The 16,235-nt window shown below is 40.1% G+C and overlaps 1 protein-coding gene across 1 annotated transcript in view; it reads right to left on the reverse strand.

The window, feature by feature from the left end:
- Window positions 1–16,235, reverse strand: part of LOC101592925 (vomeronasal type-2 receptor 116-like) — a 46,283-nt gene that overhangs the window by 26,823 nt on the left and 3,225 nt on the right. Inside the window, exons 2-4 of the mRNA XM_023707438.1 lie at window positions 9,044–9,332; window positions 8,440–8,649; window positions 3,164–3,493 (exon numbers count right to left, since the gene is read on the reverse strand). Of these exons, the coding sequence (XP_023563206.1) occupies window positions 3,164–3,493; window positions 8,440–8,649; window positions 9,044–9,332 (829 nt within the window). The remainder of the gene's footprint in view (window positions 1–3,163; window positions 3,494–8,439; window positions 8,650–9,043; window positions 9,333–16,235) is intronic.

A 16,235-nucleotide genomic window follows, 5' to 3' on the forward strand; every position in this document is an offset into this window, starting at 1 on the left:
CGGGAACTCGGTAGAAAATCCTACTCGGCGGGCGGGGTGGGGGAGGCACTGCGGAGTGGTGGGGGGCGGCCCGAGGGGCTGGGAGAGGGTCTGGCCCACGCTGCGCCTGGGCTGGGACTGGTCCCGCCAGCGCAGGGTAGCAGGAAACTCTCCGCACACTCCTATATTGAACTTTGATGAATGTACTGGAATGATATGAAGACAGCAGCAAAAGATTAAAACTCCAACTCCACTTTTGTTTCTGTGTTCCCTCCTTCATTCTTCTCTCTTTCCTTCCCTGGAGGTGTCAATGAAATCTACTGCCTGCTTGGCCTGTAGCACTCCTTTCCACCCACCATACTGCTTCCATTCACAGTCCTTGCAACCACTCCTTCAGTCCATTCATTTACAAATTACTTTTTCTTGCATATGCATCCTCAATACTCCAAAGCAAATTACAATTACTGTCTTCTTTTAAAATAAATGCCTATTTTGAGTTCAAATACTGTCAACAGAGTCAAAGAACCACACCCAATTAGGGTTTTAATCAGAAATAAATGCTCAGTGGGCCTGTGACATAGCTCAGCAGACTAAAGCTCCTGCTAAGGCAGGCTCAGGCAAACCAAGGGCTCATGGCTCAATCCCCAGCACCATATGCCATGGCAGCCCCAGGCACAAGGTGGACTGAGCCGGGTAGAGTCCAGGTGTAGCGGTGCATGCCTGTACTCCCAGCACTGGAGAGGCTGAAAACAGGAGGATCATGATGAGTCAGAGAAGTGTAATGACAAAATACATAGGAAAAGACATAAGCATTCAAGATTATAATTGGAGTTCTTAAATTTAACATGGAAAGGGAAAGCAATGACTCCGAAACCAACAACTGGGTGTGGGCACACGGTGAATACCTCCACCTACTTATGTAGTATTCATTTCAGACAGATGTGTGTTGTACTGCTCAATGGACTGCATCAACTTTAAAAGTTTAGGAGCTTATCTAACTTGGCTCAGCATTCCACACCCCAGAGTGGCTCATCACTTGAACTATGTAAGAGGGAAATGAGCAAAAACAGACGTTTCCGTTTTCTTTGGAGGAGCTCTACTCTTTACCTTCAGCTTCGATGTCATCTCCTGGCTGCCAGGGCCAACTTTTCAGCTTCTGTCTTGGATCCGCAGCCTTCATTGTAGACTCTTCTGTCACAGACACATTGGTCTCCTGATACGGACTTTCGTGACACACAGCTGTGAGCTCCAGCGTCCATTGTGCAGACGCCCTCTGCACGCTTCCGCCTCTGACTCTGTGGCTGACTGTCCAAAGCCAATCTTGTGACTTCTTATCCATTTGTACATCTTGTTGTATATCTACTTGTCTAGTGAAACCTTCTAGGCATGCTCTGCCAGAGTGCTCAGATCATGTATGATTTTGTTTATTTTTTGTTATTACTTTCATATATTTGATTGTTATACGGTTTAACTACAACGTCTCACTAACTAGGAATCCATTGTTCTAACTGTGATTGGTTCTACCAAGGGCAAAACGGTGGCAGGAATGAGAAAAGATAGAGAAGAGGAAAAAAATTTGACTAGGTGGTTACTGGTCTGCCTGATAGGCAAGCCTATCTCAAACCCCCAACAAAAGAATCCTTTATACTTTTGTAAAGTTAATCATATGTGACACAGGTTTGCCTACTGACCAGTAGCTGAATTTCACCGGTGAGGCTGTTTATCTCAGGACTGATGTAGCTTGTTTGCGTTAGGCACTGAGTCTTAGTCCCACCTGCACGGATTTGAACAATTTCCTAGCTTTGTTGGATCTGAATATCTACCAAGCTCCACTTCCTAGTGCTCTTGGTGTTTTCAGCCTCCCCAGTGCTGGTATTACAGGCACATGCCACCACGCTCATGCCACCAAGCTCAGAATCGGCTTCCAGCTCAGTGCTTCCAGGCTGGGGCCAAAGTGGTGTGTGGCACCTGGGATCAAACCCCAGCCCTGCGTTAGCCTAAGAGGGGCTTAACCTGCTGAGATGTCTTGCTGGCCCTCATATATGTTTTGAAAAACCAAAAACATATGTATGCATTAATATGATTCCACAGGTAGCACAGAACATATGGCAGGTAAACTCTTTCTTATCACATTATCTAAACACCCTGTAAAATACCTGGATATCAATACACTAAGACAGCTTGTTGAATAAATCATATACAGTATAGCACAAACATATATTGAACACAAATATAGCTGTCAGTAAAGGAAGATTAATAAGGATAAAAGGAAATATAAATCTGTGACAGAAAAATGTTCTACCACATATCTACAAGTTTTTCCACAACATATCCCACAAATCCAACACATTGGCATCACATAATCAACAGTGATTATAATTACACATGATCAGCCAAATCTAGAATCTTAAAATCCATGTTAGATAAAACACTTACCTATTGGAAAAGGAAAGAGTGAGTAGAGAAATATATATACTACTATGAATATGTGCAATAAGTAGCACAGAGAAGAAGGGATACTCCTCAAAAGAGATAAGCAATTAATACATTAAATGATTGAGAAAAAGTGTCATACTGGAAAGAATTTATTATTCTTTAAAAGTGAAAATATTGAGAAAACCAAAAGAAAGACAAGATAAAAGTTGATAACATAGTCACAGTGACAATAGGATGAATTCTGGCTTGAAAAGAAAACAAAATATCTAGAAAAAATTCAACTTCAAGAGATGATAACTACAGCTACTAGCAAACAGCTTGCTATTAGAAGAAGTTGCATCACTCAGTAAGAATATGAGTCCCATAGTAGTGGACTTTATTACCTGACTTCACATATGTTTTCACTTTGAATCCAGGCCCTCTGTGTATACTAGGAAACTGTTTTATTGATAAGAGAACTTCTTTTAGATAAAACATGTTTTGTCTCTAATCCCAGTGAAAAAATTTTATCTGATTTTACCAAAAGAATGTATCACTTGGGGACAAGGATGCAGCCCAGCAGCCCTGCACTGGAGGCCAAGATGGAGAAGACCTCCATGACCACCATGGCCTTCCCCTTGCTGCTGTGGTACACAGGCAAGAAAGTGACCCACACGCTGCAGAACACCAGCATGCTGAAGGTCAGGAACTTGGCTTCATTGAATGTGTCAGGCAGGTTCCTGGCCAGGAAAGTCACAGTGAAGCTCACCAAGGCCAGGGAGTCCAGGTGTCCCAGGACACAGTAGAAGGCGGTGAGGGAGCCCTTGTTGCACATGATGATGATGTGGCCATGTTCAGAGTGAGCATCTGTGTCAAGGTAGGGTGGATTTGTCCCCATCCAGACTCCACAGAGAGTGAGTTGGATCAGGGAGCAGATGGAGATGATGGAGTTTGTTGCCCCTGATATCAGCAACTGTCTCATCCTTCTGTCTGGAGCAGTGGCCTTGAAGGCCAGCACCACAGTAATGGTTTTGGCCAAGACAGTCGAAACAGCCAGTGAACACAACTCCAAACATGATCTGCTGCAGCATGCAGGTGGCTGCGTTAGGAGGGCCAATGAAGAGCAAGGAGCAGAGGAAACAGCAGGTGAGGGAGATGAGCAGGGTGTAGCTGAGAGACCTGTTGTTGGCCTTGACGATGGGAGTGTCTCTGTGCTTCACAAAGAGCCCAAGTAGAGCAGCTGTGAGAACAGAGAGACTCAGGGCAGTGCCAGCCAGAGCCTTCCCCAGGTTTCTTCATTAGCCAGAAATGTCACAGACTTTTCTAGGCAGTGGTTTCTGTCGGTGTTGGCATATTGGTGATCTGAACAGTTCACACTGCTCCAAGTCTAGGAATAATTAAATTTGTTGTTTGCCTAGGTCTATGTTTTACAGGTCTATGCCAGAAACACATTGGAGCTCCGTGGACTAATTTGTTTTGTTTTGGTTTTTTTGGGTTTTTTTTTTTTTTTGGAGTTTTTTTGCTTTTTTTCTTTCTTTCTGTGTATTTTCCTTTATGTGTGATTGAGCTCAAACTGTGCACTGAGATATAGTCCTGAACGCTTTAAATTTTATTATTTAGAGAGGCTCTCCTGAAGTCATTAGGTGGTCACTGCCGTGTTCTGACTTACTATATTCTTGTCTCACCTCCAGGAGCCCTGGAATGCAGGCAGGCCTCTCCACACCTCACTTTCCATGATTTTCTAGACACAAATTAACAGAGTGGTATTTAGAGATTAACTCCTAAATAAAACTATATCTTGTTTATTTTCCTTTGAAATCTGGCCTATTCATAAACCATTGTATTTTCACAAAGAACTGAAGGATCAACCTTTTGCTACTTACTTCACTTATGTGATACAAGTAGAATCTTTATTAATGCTTCCCCAGATATTTCGATGAAAAATATCATATGAAAAAGTCTCAATGACAAATTTGAGGATAACATTCTGTGATATAAAAAAACTTTCGTTGAATGCTTATTATTTTTTATTAAAAATCTGAATCACTTCTATTGTTTTGTTTTTCATTTACCATTTTGTATTCTCTTTGAAAAATGTTTTAAAAGATCAAAATAATACATGCAATATAGAATGCATATATGTCTCAGTGTGCTTTTACTTCAATGCACAGAATTTTCAGGTGCAAATGATTTTAAATTTGTATTTTGATTTGTTTGATACACTATGTATGCTTGAGAATTATACCACCAAGTTCATGTATTGCCTGATATGATTGGAGGCATTGTTTGCTGCATGTGCACACACAATATTTAAAAAATACTATGTTTCCATACTGTATGGAAAATAGATATTCAAAGTAATGACATGATACAGTGCACATCTGTCTTGATGTATTTCAGAGAGGATTTGGGACATTTGATATCATAATATATGTATTTTGAAGTGAAAATTTCTATCCTCCATGAAACCAAATTAGAATATATTCAGTAGAAAGGTTCTTCCTTTTCCTTTTTTGTTATTCACCTTACATTTTTTAGAACCTTTAAAGATATATTTCTGTCAAAAGGACAAATAATTCTATTGCACTTGAAACAAAGTTACAAACTGACTTCTAGGGAAGTTAATATACTTTCTTCATAAATGTGCATTTTTCCCATGTTAATACATTCAAAGTTCTAGTCCATATTAATGTTCGTAATAAGTGAGTTTGAACAATGAAAAGATGTGAACAGTTTCCTAGCGGCGTGCTGAGAAATGCAGCTGAAGTGTTAGTTTCAAGTTATTTCAGATGGCATTTGGGGGTTCTAAGATGGGTGCAGTATGTCACAGACATGTAAATGAAATTCTGATTATTTTATGATTTTAAAAATGAAGTGCTGCTGAGATAGCCCAGAAGACTAAGAGCCTGCTCAGGTAAGAGTAAGGATGGGGGTTCGATCCCCGGTACCACAGGCGCTGCCCCCTGAGCATGCTGAGCCCCCCACCGAATCTAGGTATGGTGGCACACACCTGTAATCCCAGAGCCAGTGAGGCTGAGACAGGAGGACCAGTAGGAGTTCAAGTTTCGTAGTGAGACACTACCAAATACATCAAAGAAAAGGACCTCAAGTCTGCCAATGCCTTCAATAATGTACCCACAATCCAAAAGTGATTATATTGTTCTTGAATGGGAAAAATACAAATGGAATTGGCTTAGAACCAAAAATGAAAATATTTCTTGCAATACCCATGTCATGATTCGTAAGAATGTTAAATATTTCCGACGTGGTACTTACGGTGTTCAACATTAGACTCTAGAAATTATATAGAATATATTTAAATCCTCATCCTCATTTTACTTGTATTTCAATAACATAGTGTTCTCCTTTAGGTCATTTGAATATCACATGAGTGGAGAATGTGCCATTATGGCCACTTCTATTAATCCTAACAAGGATTTATGTGACTGATTTTTATTTTGATATAATACATGACTCCTAAGTAACTCTATTGTTATTTATTTTATTTTTAAATATGGCATATCCATAAAACATTCTATTTTTACAAAGCAATGAATGATCTACTTTTTAATTTGTTTAGGTAATCGTAGTCAAATCTCTACTAATGCTTCCTCAGATATTTATATACTAAATCTATCACCTCAATAAAAAGGCCCGTGACTCTCTCCTGAAGTGTAGATATCACTTGTTAAACCCCGTATTCTGTGTGCCCATCTTCCACACAGTTCTGTAGTGCAGAAGTCCAATTCATACCATCGGCTGTCTCCCCTACTGGCCTATGCATTCCAGAGGAAGAAAGATTAAACCAAAAAGTGGACTGTGCTCTGTTACATCCATGTTGTACATCAAAAACCTTCAGCCTCTCTGAGCATGGGCTCTATGTTAAGAACAGTGTCAGCCACTGGCACCTGGTGTGGGCCTGCCCTTGTCTTGACTGTAATCTTGCTGTGGCTCCACAGGTTGTAAGCAGTGGAATTTAACCTCTCAGTGTTAAACCTCACAAGGGAGGTGGAACACAGAAGGTGTGGCGAGGGGGACTGGGCTTGTCTGGAGGAAATAGTGCTTTTAGTGGAACTAGAAAAATAAACCAGTGTAGTTAGATGCGGTGATGACTATGTGCTCTTCCAGATAATTAGAGGATGAAAGTGAATATTTGAGGCAGTCTGAAGCAAATGGGTGATATTCTGTCCTATGATAATAAAGATTACCTGGGCACAGAGACCACTGACACAGAACATTTCTGGTTCAATTCCTAATAGTGCAAAACACAAGCAAAAAGAACAATGACTAAGAATATCATAAAAGGAAAATAAATTAGACTACATTTCAAAGGGGAAATTGTGTGGTCCAAAAGGCAGTAACCTGCTGCAACAAATAATATGACAAGTGAAGGAAGAGTTTTATCTTTGCTGTCCTCTACAATGTCTTTTCCATTTCTGGATGGATAGAATGAATATAACAGAGTGAGAAAAAAATAACAGAGTGAGAATGTGTCCACAGCACACGCTCCTACCTGTGCCACCACACCCAGACTCCATCGCTGGCTCGCCATGCCCAGCATCAGGGCCGGCATGCACTAAACTAAGCAAGCAATTAGTCTGCTGAGCTATATCACTGGCCCTGAGATCATCAGCATCTTTAATATCTTTTATCTAAAGCAACTTTAACAGTGGTACCTACTGTATTAGAGTCCAAAAACATTGCAGAATGAGAAATTCACTATGTTCAAGAAATTTCATTCAGTTTCAGAAAATAATTTTATGAAAGACTATTTAAAAAAGGTGTATCATTGTGTTGGGTAAAACTTCAAGTGTGGAATCAAAGCATATAAAACAATTTCCACTCTCTATTTGAATATTTTTGTAACATCTACCAAAAACGTGTGCTCATAATCTGTAAGGTATAACGTCATTGAGTTTTGTAAGTGATAACAGGGTTTTCTGTTGACCGTTAAGAAAAAAACATGTAAAACATGCATAAATGGGTAAGGCACTGACCTCCTGTAGGCAAAAGCAAGGAGCTGGATACCAGTTTACTTCTCTCTGCCAGTGAATCCTTGATTGAGGGTCATTTTCATTCACCTCAAGAATCACCTCCTTAGGGCTGGCCAAATAGCTTAGTGAAATAGTCTGCAAGCAAGTTCAGGGGCTGCAGGTTTTATTCACCCAAGTCTGCAATGCCAGCCATGATTCCACCTCCGGCGCACGCTGAGATGGCAATTCAGACTGGGTGTAGTGGTGTGTGCCTTAATCCCAGCTCTTGGGAGTCTGTATGCAGGCAGACCAATAACATGAATTGACAATTATTGTGGGAAACAATATTATATTTATTGTAATAGCATGTGGAAATAAAGTTTTCCCTAAATTTGAAAAAAAAATAAAAAAAAGCATATAAAATAACTTAAGATAGGCACTTTGATTACACTGCCTGCCATCCAAGGGAAGACATATTACGTGCCAGGGAGGAAACATCATCACTTGTCTGTTACTCTGTGATGACCTTTGTACTTCTTCAAAAAGCATCTCATGGAGTGTCTGAGCCACAGCTTACACAGCATTGTAGACATGGTAGTTCCTATCACTCATGACTGTTTCAAAAGAATTCAGAGGCAACCAAACCAGAGAAGCATTAGGGATGCAGTTCTTCAAGTCACAGTCAGACTCAGAGAATGAGCAATCAAAATACTTGGACCAATACATAATGAGGTAAGTATCTTCTGGGTATTTGAAAGGGGTAGCTGCCCTTGCAAGTTTTGAAACCTGAAATCTCTTCACGGCGGTGTGAAAAAACAAGAATCCATGGAATGGATCTAGTGTGAAATCTCTCCCAGCCAGGTCAGCATGCCATCATGAGTTTGTCACCCAGACTTTCCATGTCACTAAGTTTTGCACTATGTTATTACTTACATCATTTGCACGATCAGTGTCATATAAATGATCACAAGATTAGCAGATGATGTGTCTGCATTTAGGATATCATGTTTCTTTACCCTGAAACACAAGAAACAGCCATGGCCGACAGCATCTTCACAAAGGCTACACTTACTCTATCCCTGTCCAGCTCAGCTCTTATATCTGAGAGAAACTGAAGACCCTTATGGCTTTCTGTGATGAGCAGCCCCACCCATGTCCAGTGGAAATGAAGCATCAAGGACACCATGACAAGGGCCAAATATGCCTGCTTTGGAGCTACCAGATGGAAAGAAGGATGATGGCCACTGTCCATCAGTGTAGGATCAAATGAGCCAAAGATAACCTGAAAGGAAAAGAACACTGGGTAACATGCTGCAGTGTTGATGGAAAGCACGATAGTAATTCTGCATGTACTGAGTTGCATGTCTCAGTTGTGGAAAGAGACACATGTTCTTCCCATCATTATAAACATCTCCCACAGCAGACTTCTTTTTAAATAAATAAATGTTTTCAGACATCATGAAAATGTATTTCATTCCTTTCTTCCTTCCTCTTGAATCCCATAAAAGAGAAAGTTACCAAATTGTTAGTAACCCACTAAGTTTCTCTGTTTGGACTCTGATACATTATACAACTTGAAAAAAACTAATCCCAGCCTCATTTTTAACTCTTAATGTTCCCTTTAGGTAAAGCATTGTGGATGAGCTTCTCTCACTTCCTGTCCCACTAAACCTCACCTGTGGAAATCTGTAGAGCTCCAGCAGTGGCCCAATCTGAGCTGAGGTTTCGCATGACATTTCTGTCAGTGCTGCCACACACTTGCTTTCTTTCTTGCAGATGTAATTAGGGATCTCATCCTGCCCTGTGAGCAAAATGAAGGAATTTTCTAGTATGTTCCAATGACTGCTAATGAAATTATGGAACTCATAGCTCAGAGAAATGTTGGGTAAAAGCTGAGGATTCCTGTTGACCTCTTCGATGGCAGAAATGAAGGCCAGGTAGTTCTGGTGCTTGCTATGTATAAGCCTGCACAGAGAACACAGAAGACCTTAGAGAATAGATACAATCAATGATCATCTTCCAATCCAGTCCAGCACCATTCACAAGCTGAATGCTAGTGTCGCTTCCACACATCCATGAGAAGACAGGTATAGACATGATCATGTCAGGGCTGGGGAGATAACTCAGCATTCTAAGTGCCTGCTTGGCAAGCACAAACGCTGTATTCGATCACCAACGCCACACGCAGTGCTGTCCTGGGAACACCAAGCAAGGTGGTGTATGCTTTTAATCCCTGTGCTGTGGAGGCTCAGAAAGGAGGATCCGAACAGCTCTGACCTGTGCAATGAGACCTTGATTCAATATATAAATAAATAAAATTTTGAAAAGATGATATTAAAAAATTGACATTTTGGAAGGCAATTAGATGAATCAAACACATGGATTTCTCATGAAGAAGCCTAGTGGCCTTACAAGATTGCAAGAAGAGTTGCTTCATCATTCTGTTATATTTGTGATGGAGCTAATGTGATCTTGCTGTATATATTTAGAGTAAAATTTCTGTGTAGAATTACACTATGTAAGTGTTCAGAAATACTATATAAATATAAAAATAAAGATTAAACTAGAATTCATTGAGATCAAAACTTAGACTTTGCTTAAGGAATAAAGCCATGAGTCATTGTGCAGATGGTTGAGGACCAGAAATACAAATTCACCTTCCTTCTGGGAACCATTGTGCAGATAATTGCTCCACCCTTCTGCTCTTGTGATATTCCTGTAAAGAAAACTGAACCGATTGTTGACAAAAATGCAATCTCCTTCCAATGTTGGGGTAGAAAGCTCCTTGAAGAAGTTGTATGTCATGAGCACTGTCATTGAAAATGTTGGCAAAGTACAATTTCTTGTTAGCATCAGAATTACTTACTATTGCTCAGGAGTTTCTAAGCCACAGATGAGAAAAAGCAATATGATATAGCAACAGCCTTAACAAAATGAACAATACAAATTTTAAAGCCCTAAAATTCTAGCAAAGTATGACAAAAGCATTAAGAAGAATGTTTTGTATATGGTAATATTTCAATATTTTATTGATGTTGACACCACTCAAAAATATTAAAATAAGAGAATTTTTCTATCTATGACACAAGTGCCCTAAAATTTGCAAAAAATCAATGAAAGTGATAAAACTGAAAACATAAAAGAGTCAGGTTATTTAGACAAAAAGGTACTAATAGGAGCATCATGGCACATACCGGTGCTAGAGTTTGTGATCAAATCCCCCCAGACGAACATGTGTTAATGACTTATTCCCCAGGATGACTCTTCTGAGAAGTGGTGGAACCTGGGGAAGGTGGGGCCCAGTCAGTCAGTGCTATCATGTCCTGGCACAACTGACAGACTCCAGCACTTACTGTTTTCTGGATGTGAGATGCTTGCTCTACCATGATACATCACCCTTGCCAGAGGCCCAAAGCAGCTGGACCTCAGTCTTGGATGGGAACCTTCAGAAATTTTCTGTTTTCACAAGTTAATAATGTCAGATGTTTCAACATAGGAATGGACTAATATGGTGATTATACACAGACACTGGCATATCTTGTATGGAGGACATAGATGAATTTCAGTCTACTTGTCTCAGCTATTTTTCTCCTGTGGCTGGGACAAAAGACCCACCACTCAAAATCAAGAATGACTAGGTTCACTTAACTCACATTTAGTGGAGGTCTCAGTCCGTACTTGGTTGGCCCCAAGGCAGAGCAGCACATGGCAGAGTGCAGCAGGTCACGGAGGTAGAAAACAATGAAGAGCAAAACGGAAGAGCAGCAGCAGCAGCAGCAGCAGCTAGCAAGCTTCCGTCCCTTCCCTATACTGTATTCAGACTGTCTGCCCCAGGGTGAGCATAGCACTCTTCCGTAATCCCAGCATTGGATCATGAATTAATCACAAACTCCAGAAGCACCCCCAGTGACAACATGAGGCCTGGAGGGGCAGCTAGGCACAAATGATAACAATACTGCTGTTTCAAAATCTCTTCAGGAGAAAATATTACACCAAATAGGTGTGTGGCCTCAAACATTTCCTGTTTACAGGCATAACTACGTCCTCTTCTGGCTAAAATATTCCCCATTTATGTATGGCTTTCTATCCCTCCTGTAGGGAATGCAACCTTCTGCTTCTCATGAAAAAGTATTTGCTATGATTCCAACCACTCACCTCAGACAAGCACTGCCCTGCCACATATGCAGCACATCCATTCATGACAACCGCTCACCCCTCTTGATGTCATCTCTGGACCTGGCATGTGCTCCAGAGGTCACCTGCCTCGGGTGCTGAGCAGAGGAAAGTTTTTGACCCTACTTGCATTAACCCAGAGTTCTTATTATCACAATGCACGTTCATTCTCAAGGCACATGTATGAAATAAAGAACTTTATTCAAACAAGACGTTGTTTGCAGAACCAAAAATAGACTGATTGGATACATAATTCTACACTGATTTTAATTGTTGCTGTAATCTGACCTGTCTCTAGCCAGCTAATGGATATTTAATCGGTTGCTTTAATTTTATTACAAAGCAACTAGAATGCAGCTGTAGCTAGACAACGCACAAGTAAATAACATGCATTATTATTTTATTATGTTTATGAGTACAATGTCATCTGTACTCATTTCCACTTGACTAGTAATTTGTTTGTATTAAATCATTATTGCACACTTGCATATGAAACTGCTTACAATGTCTATTTATTGCCACGTGTATGTTAAGTAATAAATTTCTACTTGCATTCATCTTCAAAAAAAAAGAAAGAAGCATCAATAGGATGGATTATAAAAAAGTAATCTTTCTATCTATATCTATCTATCTATCTGTCCCTTTCTATCTGTCTCTATCAATCATGCATTTACCTATATATCTATGTCTCATTATCATGTATCATTTTTATCCCAATTGAATTGAAATTCATTCAATATTAAAATATGTTATTGATAGTGAAATCTATCATGAAAACTAAAATGAAGTGAATAATACACTTATCAGGAAATAAATTCTGGAGATAATAAATAATTCTTTAGAATATAAAAGTAATAAACTAAACACAAAAATATTTTCTATACTATGCTTGAGATGCATTGCAAATAGGAGGAAAAAGGCAAATAATGATGGGTATTTTTATTTCAGCCTAGAAACTCATCTATTTCTGGCTATGCATGAGGATTTTTTTTTTGTTTTTTTTTGTTTGTTTTTTTTTTTTTTCAGGACCGGGGATTGAACTCAGGTACTTGCGCTTGCCAGGAAAGCGCTTATTCCACTGAGCCATCTCCCCAGCCTGAGTTTTTTTTATAAATACATGCAAGCAAAAAACCTAGTAAATCATTTCTAAATATTTTCTGTTCTTAATGTATTACGTACAGGGTCTCACTACGCAGCTCCGAGTCACAGTGATCCTCCTTCTTTCAGCCTCCCCAGCGCTGATATTACATGTGTGGGCCACCATGCAGGTCTCATTCATCAGCTCAGCACGTGTGGGAGCAGGGCTGGCATGGCATGTAGTCCCATGGATTGAACCCTGATCCATGTGCTTGCCTAAGCAGGCAATTTGTCCACTGATCTATCTCGCTGGCCTCAACGATACTTTATCTTTAATATGCAAACATTTTTAAATGGGTTACCTTTTCTAGGATAAAATATTGATAAGGTGTAAGTCATCAAATGAAATATTCTTAAGATGATGCGTGTTATACGATCAATGTAAATGCCAATAAAGGATATGCCAAATATATCAACAAAATGCCCCTTGCTTAACTTGGACTTAGGCCAGTTATCCCATGTAAAGATTGAGGAAATGTTATTTCCCTGAGTGGCTGATTGAAAATACCCATTATTTTGTTTCAGTATAAAATGTAGTAATACATGAGATAATTTAAGAATATGTAACATGGAACACAGCCATTTTACTCTTCAACTTCTTTAGCTTTAATCAAAGAGCATTTCTCTACTTATCAGACATCTCTTTCCCTCTTTATTTTCTATTTTTTTTATTTTTTGGTGGAACTAGGGATTGAACTCAGACCTTTGTGCTTGACAGGCAAACACTTATTCTACTGAGCTATCTCCCCAGTGCTCTTGCCCTCTTTAAATGACAGAAGAAGACATTAATTAGATATTTTGAAACATTCCAAAATGATTGAGAATTAAATTATGATAGATTGAAAGGATATGTCATGTAGGCATAATAATTATCATGAGAATTTACTATATTACATTACGTAAGGAAATGTATTGGTTACAAGAGAGACACAATTATGCTACATTGCTTGTATTTGTATTTATGTGCAGAAAAGCTACTGTATAATCAAGTCTATGGTCTAAATAATATGGCCACTGCATTTGCACATCTGAACAGTATGATCCTTTATAATATTAAAATTAGATTCTTCAAAGTAGGGTTGATATATATAAATTTCATGTGTGTAAACAATCTTATTTTCTAAGTTTTTTCCCTTTTTAATTCTCATTTTAGCAGGAATTTAACTTTTCTCCTGAGTTGCTAAATTCTTCCTCCTTGTGAATACATCAGGCTGGGCATAGAAACTCAGAAATGCAAGTGTGTTCTTTCTAGCCACAGACAGAGCTCACAGTTCATGAGTCTAGAGCAGGAACCACCATATACAGATGAAAGGAAAGCACAGAAAAATTGACATCACCAGGTTGGGTGAGTTTCCACCCCTGAAAGTGCAATTCCAGTGCGCAGTAAACCCTTCGTGTGGTTTTCAGGGTTCTGAGTGGGAAAGGTGCAGGCAAGTGTCCTCCCTGTGGATGGGATCCCCAAGTCCTCCTACCAGTGAGTACTCTTAAATACCAGTTGACACAATAGGGGCAGTGTCTCAACTTTGTGCATGAGCAGAAGCAAGGAGTCTGTAGTCCTCTAGAACTGGCCAGGTACCACAGGGATCAAATGCTTGAATCTTCTAGATGAGTAAGAAAGAAACTCCTTGAGAACTGGCTAGGCTAACAGTGAGAATCTGCTCATACCAGGATACCCGCCAAAATCCTAATGTGTAATATTCAGAACAAGGCCATGGAACTGTGTTATGGCCAAGGAAGGTCTTTCTGTATGTAGTTTTAACCTTTCCTTAGGGCAGCTGCCACAGGACCATTGTGGGTCAGCATCTTCTGAAAGACTCAGTCAGTCACTGTTCCTCTGACATCTCTTTTCCTCACAAAATCGGTCATAGTCTAGGATTCTCTGACCCTTTGGAAAATTGATTATTTAGTTATATGTTTGGGTATGTGAGCTTATATGACTGTATCTGAATAGAGAAAATATAAACACTTATAACAGGAAGAATCACGTGTGTGAGGAAAGCCTCACAGAAGATTCATTCCTGATTCTGACCTCCGACTGCAGTGGTTGGTGTCCTGGAGCACCCTAAAGTACTTGAAACGGTAACTGAATATTTACAGGAAGAAGTTATTCTAAGCAGAAGAGGTAGAAATAGAAAACAATCTGAGGACCTGAGATATAGCTCAGTGGACTAAATGCCTTAAGTGCAGGGCCGGCCCCACCTCTGGGCAGCTGAGTTGGGGATGGAGTCTGGGCGTGGTGGTGCACCCCTGTAAACCTAGCAATAGGGAGGCACAAATCAGGAGGATCACTGCAGGTTTGAGCTGCGTAATGCCATCTTATACACAAAAAGAGTCCATCTGTAAGAATGTAAGGAATTTTATAGTTAGAAAAATGAAAACATCAACAAGCCCTTCATTCTATTCGATGATATTCATTCCAATCTTAGGGGTTGAACTGAGATGCAAAACATCACCTGATGCCATGTAGAGGCATAGAGGTCAGAGGAAGGACACAGAGCACCATGGAACTCAGCAGCAGAGAGAGGGTTTCCTCTTGGGTTACAAGAGTGTTAACAAGAAGCTAGAAACATAAAAAGAAACTTCTCTTCACACATTCACAAGCACAAAGACACTACAAGGAAAATTTATAGGCAGGCCTGTTGTGCACACATGGGTGGGCAGGACAGATGGCCATGTAGAAAATATTCACACATCAATGCATGGCTCTCTAGCCATTCTCGATCCTGATGTCCTGACGAAATCAGACAAATAAAAAAACACTTACTGGGGCTGGGGAGATAGCTCAGTGTAATAAGTGCTTCCCTGGCAAGCGCAAGGGTCTGAGTTCAATTCCCGGTTCTACCAAAAAAGAAACAAAAACAAAAACAAAAAAAAACCTTACTGAATGAAGTAGGATTCTCTACTCGGCTTTATATCAAGGATACCTGTATAGTAGACAAAAAAATAAAGAGACAGAAAAAACCCAATCACCACATCTCCATCCTTGTGCACACTGGTGTTCCTTTGGTGAAGGCAGGCTTCACGTTCCAAAGTATACATTAAGGCAAGAAGCTGCAGCAGAAGGAAGATAACAATCAAAGCCAACATCCTAGATATGCATGCAAAGTCCAGGGCTGAGTGAAGAGGAAAATCCCAATCTGTGCGTTTCAGCATGATATGGTATCAGACTCAGGTGGACACTCTGATGCCCCAGCTGCTGTCACCAGTGCCTGCTCCATGTCCCTGGAGAAGTTCGCCACCACTGTCACCCTGGGCTCTACATCTGAGGTCTGGTGACGAGGAGAAAAACACAAGGCAGAAATTGTATCTCCATATTATTTTCTCCACCTTGGACCACCATGAGTTAATCCAGTTCCATGAACAGCAACATCCCAGGAACCACTTCTTCCTGGGCAGATTTCCTCCTAAGCTTTGTCTTTAAGCTATTGGTATAGATGCCATTAGAGTTGTTAGTGGATTGTACTAAAGGATTTAATAGGGCTGGAGAGATGGCTCAGTGGTCTAAAGCACCTACTTAGAACAAGCTTAGCAAAAGCATCAGGGACCGCGGTTCAATCC

The sequence above is a fragment of the Octodon degus genome, unplaced genomic scaffold (genome assembly GCF_000260255.1).
Source record: "Octodon degus isolate 3935 unplaced genomic scaffold, OctDeg1.0 scaffold00290, whole genome shotgun sequence".
NCBI classification, from domain to species: domain Eukaryota; kingdom Metazoa; phylum Chordata; class Mammalia; order Rodentia; family Octodontidae; genus Octodon; species Octodon degus.